Source organism: Chenopodium album, chromosome 15 (assembly GCF_948465745.1).
Source record: "Chenopodium album chromosome 15, dcCheAlbu1.1, whole genome shotgun sequence".
Lineage (NCBI taxonomy): Eukaryota > Viridiplantae > Streptophyta > Magnoliopsida > Caryophyllales > Amaranthaceae > Chenopodium > Chenopodium album.
The window spans coordinates 52,508,107-52,521,710 of NC_137848.1; the positions used below are offsets into that span (position 1 = coordinate 52,508,107).

At 36.2% G+C, this 13,604-nt stretch overlaps 1 protein-coding gene and 1 pseudogene across 1 annotated transcript; one reads left to right on the forward strand and one right to left on the reverse strand.

Annotated features, from left to right (window-relative positions):
* Window positions 1-1,087: 1,087 nt before the first annotated feature.
* Window positions 1,088-8,952, reverse strand: LOC145582576 (kinesin-like protein KIN-12B). The gene is made up of 15 exons (XM_081639558.1): window positions 8,397-8,952; window positions 7,669-7,806; window positions 7,501-7,584; window positions 7,280-7,405; window positions 7,132-7,191; window positions 6,897-7,043; window positions 6,005-6,100; window positions 5,292-5,437; window positions 4,806-4,955; window positions 4,582-4,714; window positions 3,408-4,496; window positions 3,230-3,328; window positions 2,992-3,144; window positions 2,073-2,891; window positions 1,088-1,977 (listed from the first exon to the last, which is right to left on the reverse strand). The coding sequence occupies exons 1-15, from the start codon at window positions 8,727-8,729 to the stop codon at window positions 1,582-1,584; spliced, it is 3,969 nt and encodes a 1,322-aa protein (XP_081495684.1). The 5' UTR covers window positions 8,730-8,952; the 3' UTR covers window positions 1,088-1,581.
* A 1,388-nt stretch (window positions 8,953-10,340) lies between these two features.
* On the forward strand, window positions 10,341-12,004 carry LOC145581427 (putative glucan endo-1,3-beta-glucosidase A6 pseudogene; annotated as a pseudogene).
* The last annotated feature ends 1,600 nt before the right edge of the window (window positions 12,005-13,604 follow it).

Genomic DNA, 13,604 nt, shown 5'->3' on the forward strand with positions numbered 1-13,604 from the left:
TCCATTTCTTTACTTAGTTTAATATAAGTAATATCGAACATTCGAGGGAGCTAACGAAACTACTCATCCCAAGGGAAAAAAGAAGTGGAAGGAGCCAATACCTTTCATTTCTTAGCTCTTATATCCTTCCTAATGCCAACATTGGACATTATCCAGATGTTACTTTCATACCCATTATCTCTCATCTTAAATTCACATTGTATGATGTTTGTTGCTTGTCTTAAGATGTCTCTTGTTCATTCTCTTAAAAATATGATAAGAATATTGAGTGGCTAGGGTGGTGGAGATGAACAATATTGGTCCCATTTTTGTAGGGCACAGGTTATATCACGGTTATAGACAAGGGCCACAACTCACTAGTTTTATGGTCTCCTAACAAAAACACTTCTTCTGTACAATTTGGCTAAAACCTTATAATATAATATTATCATATACCATTCACCAATAGTAAAGAAGAAGAATAAGACATGAAAATGGAGATATTTTTATTGGGTAACAACTATATACAAAGTTTATCACATCACCCATTTATTTATTTCACCATGTCATAGTATTGATGTGATAGTAATAACTTGTTACTAGTCCAATTATCCATTACATTTTAACTAGAAGTTTTTTGTGCAAGTATCAAATATACTCTCTCTATGAGGTGAGCATGTTACGTCCTATGTCTTTGGGAGTACTTGACTAGTTGACTAGAGTATGGATTAAAGTGTCCTTGATAAATATTGATAAATTGCACATGTTTTACTATATAATTTTACCACCACTTAATGGAATCTGTTAAAAAGGCCCTACAAAATGCACATCTCACCGTTTTCCCTTCCCCACCTACCTTCGACCTCCACCACCATAGTTGATGTTAACACCATTGCTCAAATATATATTTGTCTTAATAAGAATAGCATGCCTTAAAACTTTTGAAGAAAAATTTGAAGACCTAAATTAATTTCCTTGTCTTACCAGTAGCCACACAACCAAAAAAAGCAAATGGACATGATCAACTCATCCACTTGTAGATTGCCTGCCATCCTCTTGACATTGAAACCAACATAATTAAATAATTCTTCAAGGTTCTATTAAAAAAAACAATGAAGAATTTGTTTAAAACATCTTTCATTTGAGATCCTTTGTCCCATCTCTGCCCTATCCAAACCATTCAAACCAATGGGTGGACCATCCCAATCCAAATTGAACAATTTATTATCTCCTCTTGCCCATAATACATAATAAGAAATACATGTTGCTTGCACTCGGATACCCATGTCGAGGATCCAACATTGACACTTAATGTAAAATGAGGAGTCCGAAGTTATATACTTGTACATTGGATCCGACATGGGCACTTTTACGTAAAACATGGACTAAGCTACAGAAAAATTGAATTTTATAGCTGAGGCAACTCAATTTGAATACATTGGACTACAAAAGAGGTAATGAAAACATTGGGCCTCACAAATGGTGAGGATTTCTAACCTATGGAACTGAATCTTGGTAAGCAATACAGGTACACTATATAGAAATATATCACAAATCAACTGTTAGTAATTTTACATACAGAGAGGCCACTGAATTTTTTACCTATATGTTGCATCTGTCATAACCAGAGAACCATGAAGAAGGTTCTGCGAATTTAGATGATAGCTCATCATCTATTCCATTGTCATAGAATGCCTTAAACTCTTCTTTCCACCGCTCATCACCAGCACTGTGTCGCGCCTCAGTGTCAAATTTGACTGCACTACTGGGTGCATGATAGGAATCTTGTAAGGCCTCTTTTGGTATACTATGTCGCTCCTCAGTGTCAAATTTGATCACACTGGGTGCATGATAAGAATCTTGCAGGGCCTCTTTTGCTATATGGGAGTCAGCAATAATTTGATTCAATGACTCAATTTCAGTTTCGTGTTTTTTCTTTAGTTCATCAATTTGCTTGCGAGTCTTCTCAGTTTCTTCTTCTGCCACAGCAGCACGCTTCTGAAAAAATTTGGAGCGTTAAATTAGCACAACCTTAATATTAAACATTAGAAAACAAAAATGATAGACAGCACAAAAGACTAATCTTTACTAACCTCGGCAGCAGCTACTGCTTCTTCACCTTCTTTCAGACGTACAAGTAATTCACCGGCAGCCTGCAGAGCTTCTGCAGTGTCTCTTAGTTGAGACTGAAGCATTTTGTTTTCATCCCTGAAATACCGCCTCTCCCTTTCTCTTTCAACTTTTAATGCTGAAATCTCTGCCGCAAGAGCATTAATAAACTTTGATTCTGCCCCTCTGACCCCAGCTTTAGCAGCTGCCTTCTTAACATCCTCGATTCCGTCTTGCATCTGTCTACGCCTTGCAAGCATTTGCATATGTTTCTCTTCAAGGTCTGCATGCTGTTCGAGCATACGTGCTTGACCCTCCATTGCTAACTGAAGGGCTTCTTTTAGCTCCTCTGAGCAATTTCTTTCTGACTCAAGTTCTCGCTCTAGGTCTTCAGCATGACTACGACAAGATTCAAGTTCCAATTTTAATTCCTCGGCAAGAGATATCCATTGGCTTTCCACCTCGGTCCACCGAATCCTTTCCTGTTCGACAGCCCACTGAATCCTTTCCTGTTCGCCAGCATTGTCCTCAGTTGACTCTGGTATTGTGTTCAGTGGTTGAGATGAACTCTGTTCACAGGGGTAAGTCAACTTCAAAAGAGATTTTCGTTGCCTAGAAGACTTGGGTGAACTATCTGTGTAGTATTGAAGCTGGCTCCTTAAATCATGAATTTCCTCCAATAGGACATCCTTCTCGCCCATATCAAAGAAGCTTTGCAATTTTTCCAACTCATCCTGTGCTCTCTTTAACTCAATTTTGGTCTCCAACACTTCAGGATGGTTTTCATATTTTTCCTTTAGAAGCTATAGATACCAGGCAAGTTTAATTCCAATAAAGGTCAGTTAAGCGCCAAACAAGGCTTATATTGCAAAATTTATAATAACAAACAAAGGTGTTATGTACCTCATGTTCTCTACGAACAGATATGAATTCTTCTTCCATGAAGTCCTCAGTAGGTAACACACCATCCATAAGGTGTTCAAGGCGAATTATTTTATCCTCCCGCATTTGACTAATAATTGCATTGCATTCCCTTTCATGTTTATATTGTTGAACCTGTTCAATAATGGACAAATTGTCAGAAATTTGCTGATAATAAACAAGCCATAACTAGCAATGAGTGAATTATAATTGAACTTGCCAGACGATTCAGTTGTGCAATCTCATAATTTTGCCGGGAGCAGAAGTCCTCAAGCGCCATTTCTCTCCTAATCGCTCCAGCCAGAACCTTCTCTACTGCCTGTTGTAGTTGTATCACATGCCATGTTCAACAGATGTTATAGAAGGAAAGACAAGACACATAAATGCAAGCTACATACCTTTGGAACCTGGTTCTTGGGCTTTTCAGCTGACACTGACCTATCCACAGGAACCAACTGAAGGTTTGAGGGGTCATTGGCTTCTTTCACATCTCCATGAAGAGACTTATTGCAATTACTACAAAGATAATTGATTCCATCTATTTCTGGCATCTCAATACTGTCTGGTAGAGTTTGAATACCTACATCAACTTTCTCAATAGGTAAAATTGGCTGCAACTCTGCAGGTTTGAATGACAACCGGAATGCAGACTTCCTGAAAGCAGAACTCTTCCGCTGATTATCGATGATCTCAAGACCACGATGAAGGCTAGCTGCCAAATGATCAGTAGAGCTACGTGCATTATTGCCAGACATAATAGTCAGAGCAAGCTGAGAGTTCCTTAGAGAAGACTTTGCCAAAGATGCATGAGCATCCTTCTTGCTTAATCCAAAGTTTTCTACGTCTTTCTGTGATGCAGTAAGCATTGATGATGTTCTTAGACTCTTTCTGCTACTGCTAACAATTCTTGGGGAAACACTCTTAGGGGGAGATGGCAGAATAGGAGAAACATCACAAGGAATAACATTTACTTCAGGAACTAGTGTATCCAAGGGGGCATTTGAAGGACTATTTGTGGCCTCAGCATCTGCCATATTAGCTGGAGATGACAAGAATGCAGAACCATTCTCAATTAGCTTGCATTGCGATTCACTAACAGCTTTATTTTCTATTTTTATTGTGTCCTTCCCCTCGGCAGACAGCAAATTCCCACCGTCAACAATGATTTCATTATCATCTATTTCTGAATACACCTCTTCCATACTAACATCTGATATTTCAGGGCTAGGCTTCTCAATACATTCATCCTTACATTGGCTATTTTCAAGGCCACCCGACTGTTGACGAACTACATTGCACAGTTTTTGAACAGCCTCCTCATCAATTTCCATCTCCTCGTCACCATCAGCATCTAAATGATGCAAGACCATTGGATGGTTGAGACTCATCTTCAAGAGACTTAAGCTTCTACGTGCATTCCAACTGTTTGCATATGCTGCCTTTGGATCACTTTGGTTTCTATTTGCCTTCATTCGAAGTAGTTCATCCTGTATCGTGTAACAAGCACAAGTTATTATCTAAGCACCAAAGACCTGATGACATGTTTACCACGAGTAATTTAAATAATCCCACCTTAAGTTGCCTTATCACTTCTCTTAAAAAGTTGACATCATCTTCTTGCATAACTTCATTGACAACAGCCTTGTTTTTAATGGCCTTTGCACGCTGTGCAAACCTCAATGTGCTAAATGTCTCACTCTTACAGCTGTAATATCAACAGACAACCATCAATTAACAATTCGGAAAGGGCAAAGAGTTCGGAAGTTTTGAAAGTGAAAAAGACTGCAGCATCACACCTTTGAGCGGGAGAAATAGCACAAATCATAGCCATTTTTGCATTACCGCCAAGAGATTCCTGAAGCAAAAATGTCAATCTGGAGTCTCTATATGGGATATGCCTTTGCTTTCCAGTTTGGGAGACTTCAGCGAGAATGTTAATCAGATTACTGCAATACACTTAGCATATGAGGAAGATGCACTCAAATTATACTTAGCAACTAGGATTGCCCAAACAGCAACAACAGTTAACATGGAACCATCAACCCCCTTCAGTAAACTATATTTATGCAACCTACCTACCTAACCCTATTTATTCATCAACCCCCTTGAGTAAACTATATTTATGCAACCACAACAATTGGAGTGTTTATTGTTTTTGAAAAGAACAGGTTTATTCATCAACTAGAAAATTTATGTGCTACAACCTAATACATATAAAATAGAGGAACAAAATAGCTCCTCAATATTACAAATTTCAATAGCAAAGTTAAGAGACAACATACCCCAACTGTGAAAGGGATCGATTGATATTGCCAGCTTCTTTCAGCCGCTCTCCAGCTGCACCAGTTAACTTTTGCCTTTCTGACCCAGCAAGATCAACTAAATTTATTTTACTAGTCTTCAAACTGCTCAGGCCATCAGACTTGCTCTACAATATAAAAAAACTCTAAATCAATATCAGTATGTCCAAGTAAGAGGCTGCAAATAGCCTTGTGCTACATAATAAAAACGCCACCACTTTTTCATTTTGTCTCCCCATTAATATGATAATATCCTCGGCTTTCCCCGGAAACTTAAAGGATACGCAGCTGAGAAAGCCCAGCTAATTAACACATCAATAGGGGTAAATATCTTGTTTATATTTTACTTTTGTATAGTGCTAGCTGCCAAAACCTCGTACAAACAGTGGATTATTAGCTACCCTTAAGCCTTTCAGGACCTCCATTTCCTATTAAATGGTCTAAAAGGTCCATATTCCGAAAGCACAGTGTTGACCCTATAGGAGGAAAGAAGAATGCGAGACTGGTCTTCCTGTGGCCTTTTCAAAGAGTGGTTGACCTATATCATTTCATTTATCTTGTTAACCAAGCACAGCATTTCAAATAACATGTCCAATATATCAGATACCAGATCAACCCCCCCCCCCCCCCACCCGGGGGGACTAGCAGTAAAGACTATGAACTCCCGTCCTCCCTCTTATAATTGGTAAAAGTACCTTGCATTGTGATTCAATGGAACAAGTGAAAACACTATGTGAACGCGAACTTTCTGCATTTATACTTGTTGCACCTGTTCTGCGGTGTGACAGTCCCTGCACATTTGAGATAAATGGTTTAATACATGAGACACTGAAACTTGCAAATAGCTTCAAACTAGTTGCAAACTATGATGAACACAATCAAAACATTTTGACTTCATTATCAGATATGTATAATGTGGAAGGTCCAACAGTAATCAATACACGTAGAAAAGGTTTTGAAAGGTCCAATTGCAAATAGAATATGTATTTAAATGGCAGAAAATCAATTGCAAATAGAATATGTATTTAAATTGTACATCTTTGAATCTATATTTTAAAGGTATTATCCAATGCTGGAATCAAATGCACATTTGAGACAGAACACTTAGAAACCAGCTTTTCCACACAAATTCAGTGTTGGATAATCATAGGAGAAGTTTTATTCGAGTAATGTCTATAGCAACATTTAAGCAGACTAGTTCAAATATTATTTCAAGTTCAGATTAATTGCCAGCAGAGAGAATGAACACTCTCCAGATAACAGAAGCTAAACATACTACAGACTATATAACAAATTGATCATTGACAAGTAAGAAACTGAAAGGATGGATTGTTGAATGAGAAAGCATATACTTCGTATATGACAACTAAGCTAGAAATATGTGTTGATTCTTTGAATACATTTAATAATTTTCTAAGGAATTATGGAAGAGTTGCATGTTTTGTCATCAGATTAAAATCTGCTAGTGTGTTACATGGACTACTTTAGAAATATAACTGATGCTAAAAAGAACAGAAAATTGTTGCAGCAAACATCTTCTGTTACTTCAACAATGAAAACTATTCAGAAAGCAGAGCGCATACATACCTTCAACAACAGCTGTATCACATCCTTGGCTGTTGATACATACTCCTCTGCCAGATTTTCCACATAAACACCAGATTTGACATCTTCCCTAATCTGAAGATTCTTCTGGCTTGGATCTAGCAGATCAGTAATTTGTTCATTGTAAATCTGCAATGCAGAAATAATATGAATTGCATGTAGTTACCTAATCTGAAAAATGGGAGAAACAAAAAAAACAAAAGACTCATTCCAGTACCTCAAGAAAAGAACAACGGCACTGATATGTAAGCTGTTTGTCTGAATGCTTAATTTGTTCCTGGAACAACACAAAACAAAGAGAACAGACAGTTTTTAATTATTATTTCATTAAACTTGTAATATAAGGTTAAAGGATAGATATTGACCTCATTTATCCGAGCAAAAAGCCGTTCAAACACACGAGGTGTTAATCCCTGTTGCTCATTTGCTAGGTTGTCTTCCAGCAAAGCATTGGAAGGTCCCCACATAGTATAAGTTTTTCCACTGCCCGTCTAATTGGACAAAATTAATACCATATGATTAGAACATAGGCAGCTATATTATACACAATAAAAAGGAAATTAATGAGTTTTAATTTTGAAATTACCTGTCCGTAAGCAAACACAGAGCTGTTGAACCCAGCAAGACAGTTCTCAACAAGAGGAGCTCCCACAAGCTGGAAAATGTCGAGCTGAAAGAGACAAATTCGACAAAAATTAGTTTTCCTTCACACATATTCAAATTAAAGGGAAAAGACAATATAACACAAACTTGCCTGGGTTGCCTCCATATCAGCCACAGAGTCAAAAGTGAAAGTATGGTCATTGATTGTCAAAGAATCATTTGAGACTTTCTTAACTATCATTTCCCCATCTCTCTCGTCCTTGTTCAATGGCCGCATTCGCACTACCACCTGATATTAAACAAAAACAAAATACCAATTCAACACCCAGCAACAATAACTCAACCCGAATTTCCAATAAACAAACTTGAACTCTATAAAAGGAAACGAGGTAAGCTTGAATCATTTGTCTCGCACCAATTTCTTCTAAAAGCTAGCTGACCCCACACTAATCAATTGAATTGGCGAAAATGATCCTTTAAATTTCGAATCTAATGGAAACAAACATCTTGTATGGCTCACATTAAGCATACAATTAATCAATTCAGCAAAATAACATTAACAAATGACTTTTAGATTCACAAATCAAGAACGGAAAGTTACACTTCATAAATTATTACCTTAAATGTTGCCCCCAACAACTACACAAATAGCTCACATTTAAATCAAAGCTCGAAAATGATCAGAAATTTTCACAAAACTGCATTTCATCAATTACATCAAATCGACAACTAAACAAAATCCAAGAAAAACAAAACAATAAATTGATAACACTCAAGATTACCCATCAATCTTTACACAATAGCTCAAATAAACAAAATCAACATTGTTCTCCAAAAACCCTAAACAAAAAACCCAAAAAATTCAATCAAAGAGTTCACCTTAACGCCAGAGTCAATTAAAGACGAAGAACAAGGTCCAGCAACATCGAAAACGGCGTCGTTACTAAGCTTACGCTTAAGAGGGTTAGCAGAAGGCGGCGGCGGCCGCGGCGGAAGAGGGCTCTTCAACTTCCCCGCCGGCGAGGGTTTTCCGGCGATAACATCGCAAGGATCGGAGTTTTCCTTATCTCTAGGAGGACATTTTTGCTTCCGATGATGCCCAGAAGATTTCGATTTTTGTGAATTAGGGTTAGAATTATTAGGGTTAGGGTTTGTTGGAGTGGAAAGCTCCGATAATGGGGAAGTTGATTTGGGGAGCATGAAGTGCTTCATTGTTGAATTCTGCAGATTTCTGGAGAGAGAAAGAAGAAGATGATGAAGAAGATGTGAAGAGAGAGTTGGAGGAGAGAGAAAGAGGGGAAAAGGGGGGAAAACGTGAAAACTAGCCGTTGGAGGGAGGATTTGAAATTATTGGGAAATTAAAAATTGTTTTTTGGATTTTATTGACTTTTTTTGAAAAGAGAATAGAGTATTGGATCTGAGGGAGCGTTTATTGAATTATTTTTATTTTTGGGAGGTGAACAACCGTTAGAATTGGCCCGTTTTGTGTAATAGCGGCTATGCCAATTGGGCATTGACCCACATTCCCCATATTGGGAAATTAGTCCATATCATATCATCTTCGTTTCAGATTAATTACAATATTAAACTTTTGCAATTTTATATATTTAGTATTTTCTTTTACAGAACGTACTTCATACATTCTAATTTTGAATATAAACTTTTGCAATTTTATATATTTAGTATTTTCTTTTACAAAAGGCACTTAATACATTCTAATTTTTGGGTATAACATTGTTATAGACCTTATGGTCCAGGACAGATTCTGGGGCATGCCTGCCTACACTGTGGCCCAAATATTTCTGGATATGCTTGAAATTGATATTACCAATGAAATCTTGCTTGATGAGATTGGAGTTTAGTTTTCTTCAAAAAAAAAAAAAAAAAAAAAAAAAGAAGATAGGAGGTTAGAGTACTAGGTTAGTTCTCCGACTTCTAGTCGAATCTCACCAATTATATTCTAAAAGGGATTTCCCTTACATCCCCTTTTAGGATGGACATTCTTCTTACCATTAAAATTTAAAAAAAATAAATAAACAAATAAAATCTTGCTTGATGCTTTACACTAGTGTACAACTTTATAAGGCTGGAAAATCGAAAAATATTTTCATAGAAAGCTCGTCCAAATCTCGTTCATCAAGTTTATAAACATTGTATTAGTTGTAAGTTTTGCAAATTCGTGGATTCAATGAACCTAGACGAACAAAACATGCCCAACAAGCTGTTTTCATCTCCGTCAGTTTCTCAAGTTCCTCGGCAGGAACTTCCAATTGTGCTCCGCATTGACTCCTTCATTTGGTTGATCTTTTTACCTTCTAAAACCACTCAATAACCTATCAAAACAAACAAATAAGAAATAAGCCACAAAATATCAAAAACCTAAATAAAAACACTAAAATGCTAAAGGAACTTATCCAAAATCTAAGGAACACATATATAAAATAGTGTCAGAAATAATGACACTCATCAGTCCACCTACTCTAGCTTGTTTCAATTTGTATGGCATCATATATTTTGACTTTAGAAATCATATTTATTGATTAATATAAGAACAATACTTCGTATTAACTTAAGAATTGTAGTTGAAGCCATTATAAGAACAAACATCTTCAATCCCATTTTTGTGTTTTGGTACTTTATTTCTCACACCTAAAGTTCCTCTTATTTAACAAAGATCAAATACATTGTAGTTGAACAGTTTCTAACTAGATAAACTTCCATCTTTTCCTTATATATAACCTAACATGCATCATATCATTATATGAGTCTCTTAGGATAGTTGATTGGAATCATATTAGTAGAACGTATATTGATCGATCATCGATGCCCCTTTCGAGGATTCAAGCTACAAGCATGACTAATAATCTTGCTGTTATTTTGTTCTTCTCAACTATCATTGCTATTTCAAGTAAGATTTATTATAGAGTTACCAAATTCTACATTTTATATGTTAATGTAGCCTATAAACTTGTAATTTTTAACGTGTTTTATTTCATTTTTTGTAGGTGCTCAAACTTCTACACCTATTGACCGCATTGGTGTCAATTATGGGAAGCTAGGCAACAATTTGCCTACACCATTTCACTCCATAGAGCTCATTAAGTCCATGAAGGCTAGCATGGTCAAGCTCTATGACGCGGATCCTGAGACCTTGAAACTGCTAGTCGGAACTGATCTCCAAGTATCAATCATGGTTCGCAATGAGGATATTGTTGCACTCGCAGCCAATGACACCTTGGCTAACCAATGGGTTCATGATAATGTCTTCGCGTACTATCCTACAACCATGATCCGGTACATCATGGTTGGAAATGAAGTCTATAGTAACCACAATATTGAACAATGGGATAGCCTAGTCTTAGCCATGCAACACATTAGGAACACGTTACATGCCCATGATATACATAACATTAAGGTTGGTACACCCTTAGCCATGGACATTTTAGGCTCAACTTTCCCACCATCCAACGGAACGTTTCGTATTGATACATTAACAACTGTTGTACCTCTCTTACAGTTCCTTAATAGGACTGGTTCTTACTTTTTTCTAGACGTTTATCCCTACTTTCCTTGGTCATCTAATCCAGACACTATAGATTTAAATTTCACGTTATTTAAGGGAAACATTACCTATGTTGATCCTACAAGTAACTTAACCTATACTAATCTCCTAGACCAAATGTTAGACTCGGTGTATTTTGCTATGTCAACACTAGGATTTTCTAACATACCAATATTTATAGCCGAAACCGGGTGGCCTAACCAAGGTGATCTTGACCAACCCGGTGCAAATGAATACAATGCAGCTACCTACAACAGGAACCTTGTAAAAAAAATTGTAGCAGACCCACCCATAGGCACACCGGCTCGACCCGGTACCATAATACCCACATTCTTATTCTCTTTGTTCAATGAGAACCTCAAGGATGGGCCGAAAACCGAGCGGTATTGGGGCCTTTTGAAGCCCGATGGATCACCCGTTTTCCCGATCGACCTGACCGGAAACCGAACTGATTTTGGGCCCTTAAAAGAGCCCACAAACAACCATGTCTACAAAGGTAAGTTATGGTGTGTGGTAGATAAAATGGCCAATATAACTCAACTTGGGCCTGCATTAAGGAACACTTGTGGCCTATTAAATGGGACCTGTGAATCAGCTCTTGGGCCTGGAAAACATTGCTATGAGCCTGTGTCTGTTGTTTCGCATGCAAGCTATGCTTTTAGTGCTTATTGGGCTAAGTTCAGAAATTGTGGCGAACCATGTTACTTTGGTGGGCTGGCCTCTCTCACTAACCGTAACCCAAGTGAGTTTTCCGTATACTAGTACTTGTATACATCATGTATAGTACTATAAATTAAACAGGAAAAACTTTTAGAGACATGTTTTTTTGGCATATATGTTGACTTTTTAGCTTAATTCTGTCCTCCTGATAATTAATACTTGTGCAGGTCATGGTACCTGTCATTTCCCAAGTGTTTTACTTTGAAGATCACCAGCATAGCAGCAAATGGAGATTAATTAGGACATAATTCTTATTTATTCAATTAAAGCTTGTAGTAATTTTAGGAGTATGGAAAATTTAAGAGTAGTGGTGTTAAAATTAGGATCATTGATTGAAGGTAAAGTTAGCCAATGTAATACATGAGTTTGAATAACAATTTTATACCATACTATACTCTCTGTGGTATAAAAGTAACTAATATGATACCCTATGATAACATGCAAGAATGCATGGAATATTTGGTAATGTATCTTTTTAATACATGGGATTCAAATCATAATTTACAATTAAGTACAATAAAAAAAAAAAAAAATTACAATTCTCTTTCTTTAACATATTAAGGGAGGTGTATATTTTACTCCGTATTATAAGTTATTTTCAGATTAGCGAAGTAAGTTACACTATCTTATACCCACTAATGAAATGAATAAATTTTTTCTTAATCCATTTTTATCAATAGTCTTTTACTAGTCGATATTTATCGTATATTTGTTTTAAACGTACAATATATTCGTCACATTCAAATTACTCGTTACTTCTTACGAAATAAATTATGGCTCGATTTTCAAATTTACATTAATCCTTCTTTAAACAATTGGCTGAAGAAAAAAAAACAACTATTATAATGGTATAATAACATCATCATGATATTTTTTTTTTCTAATTTAGAGTGGTTGACACAATACGACAATTAAGTTTAAACTCAATAAGATGACAAATTTTGTAAGCTACAAGTATTTGATAGGCCCACAATGGATCCTAAGACCTAAATTCCTTTTGAGGCTTTTCTTTGCACATTATGACAATTGAAGTAACAATATTATACTCACCAACGCATACAAAGGTAAAAGGTTTTCTTAAAAAAAAAAAAAAAAAAAAAAAAAAGTAAAAGGTTACATAAGTACCCTACATATAACCAAACATCAATGAATATTATTTGGAAGTTGCAAGTGTATGAACTAGACTAAAAATGACATTGTCGTGAAATTGTATTTGAGAAAATATAATCCTTAGTTCGGATAAAAGCATGTTGATTACACTTAAATATCAAAAGTTACTAAATTAACCTAGGAATTACCATTATCGATATTAAGTTTACTATTTCAATCGTTAGAGTGTGAACTATGTGCCAAACGTATTCACTAAACGATTAATTTGACCTTTTACTTTAATTAACTCTGTTTTATCTACTTCTAATTTCACAACCATTGATCATTAGGACAACTAATTTGATGAACATAACACATAATACATAACACACAATGTTTACGAAATATCATAAGTAAAGAACAAAAACATTTACACCAAGCTAAGCTTGATTAGATGGTGCGGTGATAAGGATTATTATACTTTCAATCTTTAAATTGAGATTTCATTTTCTTAATTGAGACATCACGTACAACACAGGTTCCGATCCGATAGGACATATTTGTAGAATACTCAAATTGTCCAGCATGTTCTTACACAATTTATCTTGAAATTTTCAAGAAATAGTCAGTCAGCAGTTGCACTCCCATCGTCAAAGTCTCCTTTGTCCTCTTCTTTCCCACCATCATCACTCTTCCCATTATATTAGGCGTAACAA

Excerpts from the sequence above, each read along its gene's own strand:
- LOC145582576 (XM_081639558.1), bottom strand. The coding sequence starts at position 8,729 with ATGAAGCACTTCATGCTCCCCAAATCAACTTCCCCATTATCGGAGCTT. Across the intron at positions 4,715-4,805 it reads GCTATTTCTCCCGCTCAAAG|CTGTAAGAGTGAGACATTTA; the intron begins GTGTGATGCTGC and ends TTGATATTACAG. Across the intron at positions 3,145-3,229 it reads TTGCACAACTGAATCGTCTG|GTTCAACAATATAAACATGA; the intron begins GCAAGTTCAATT and ends ATTATTGAACAG.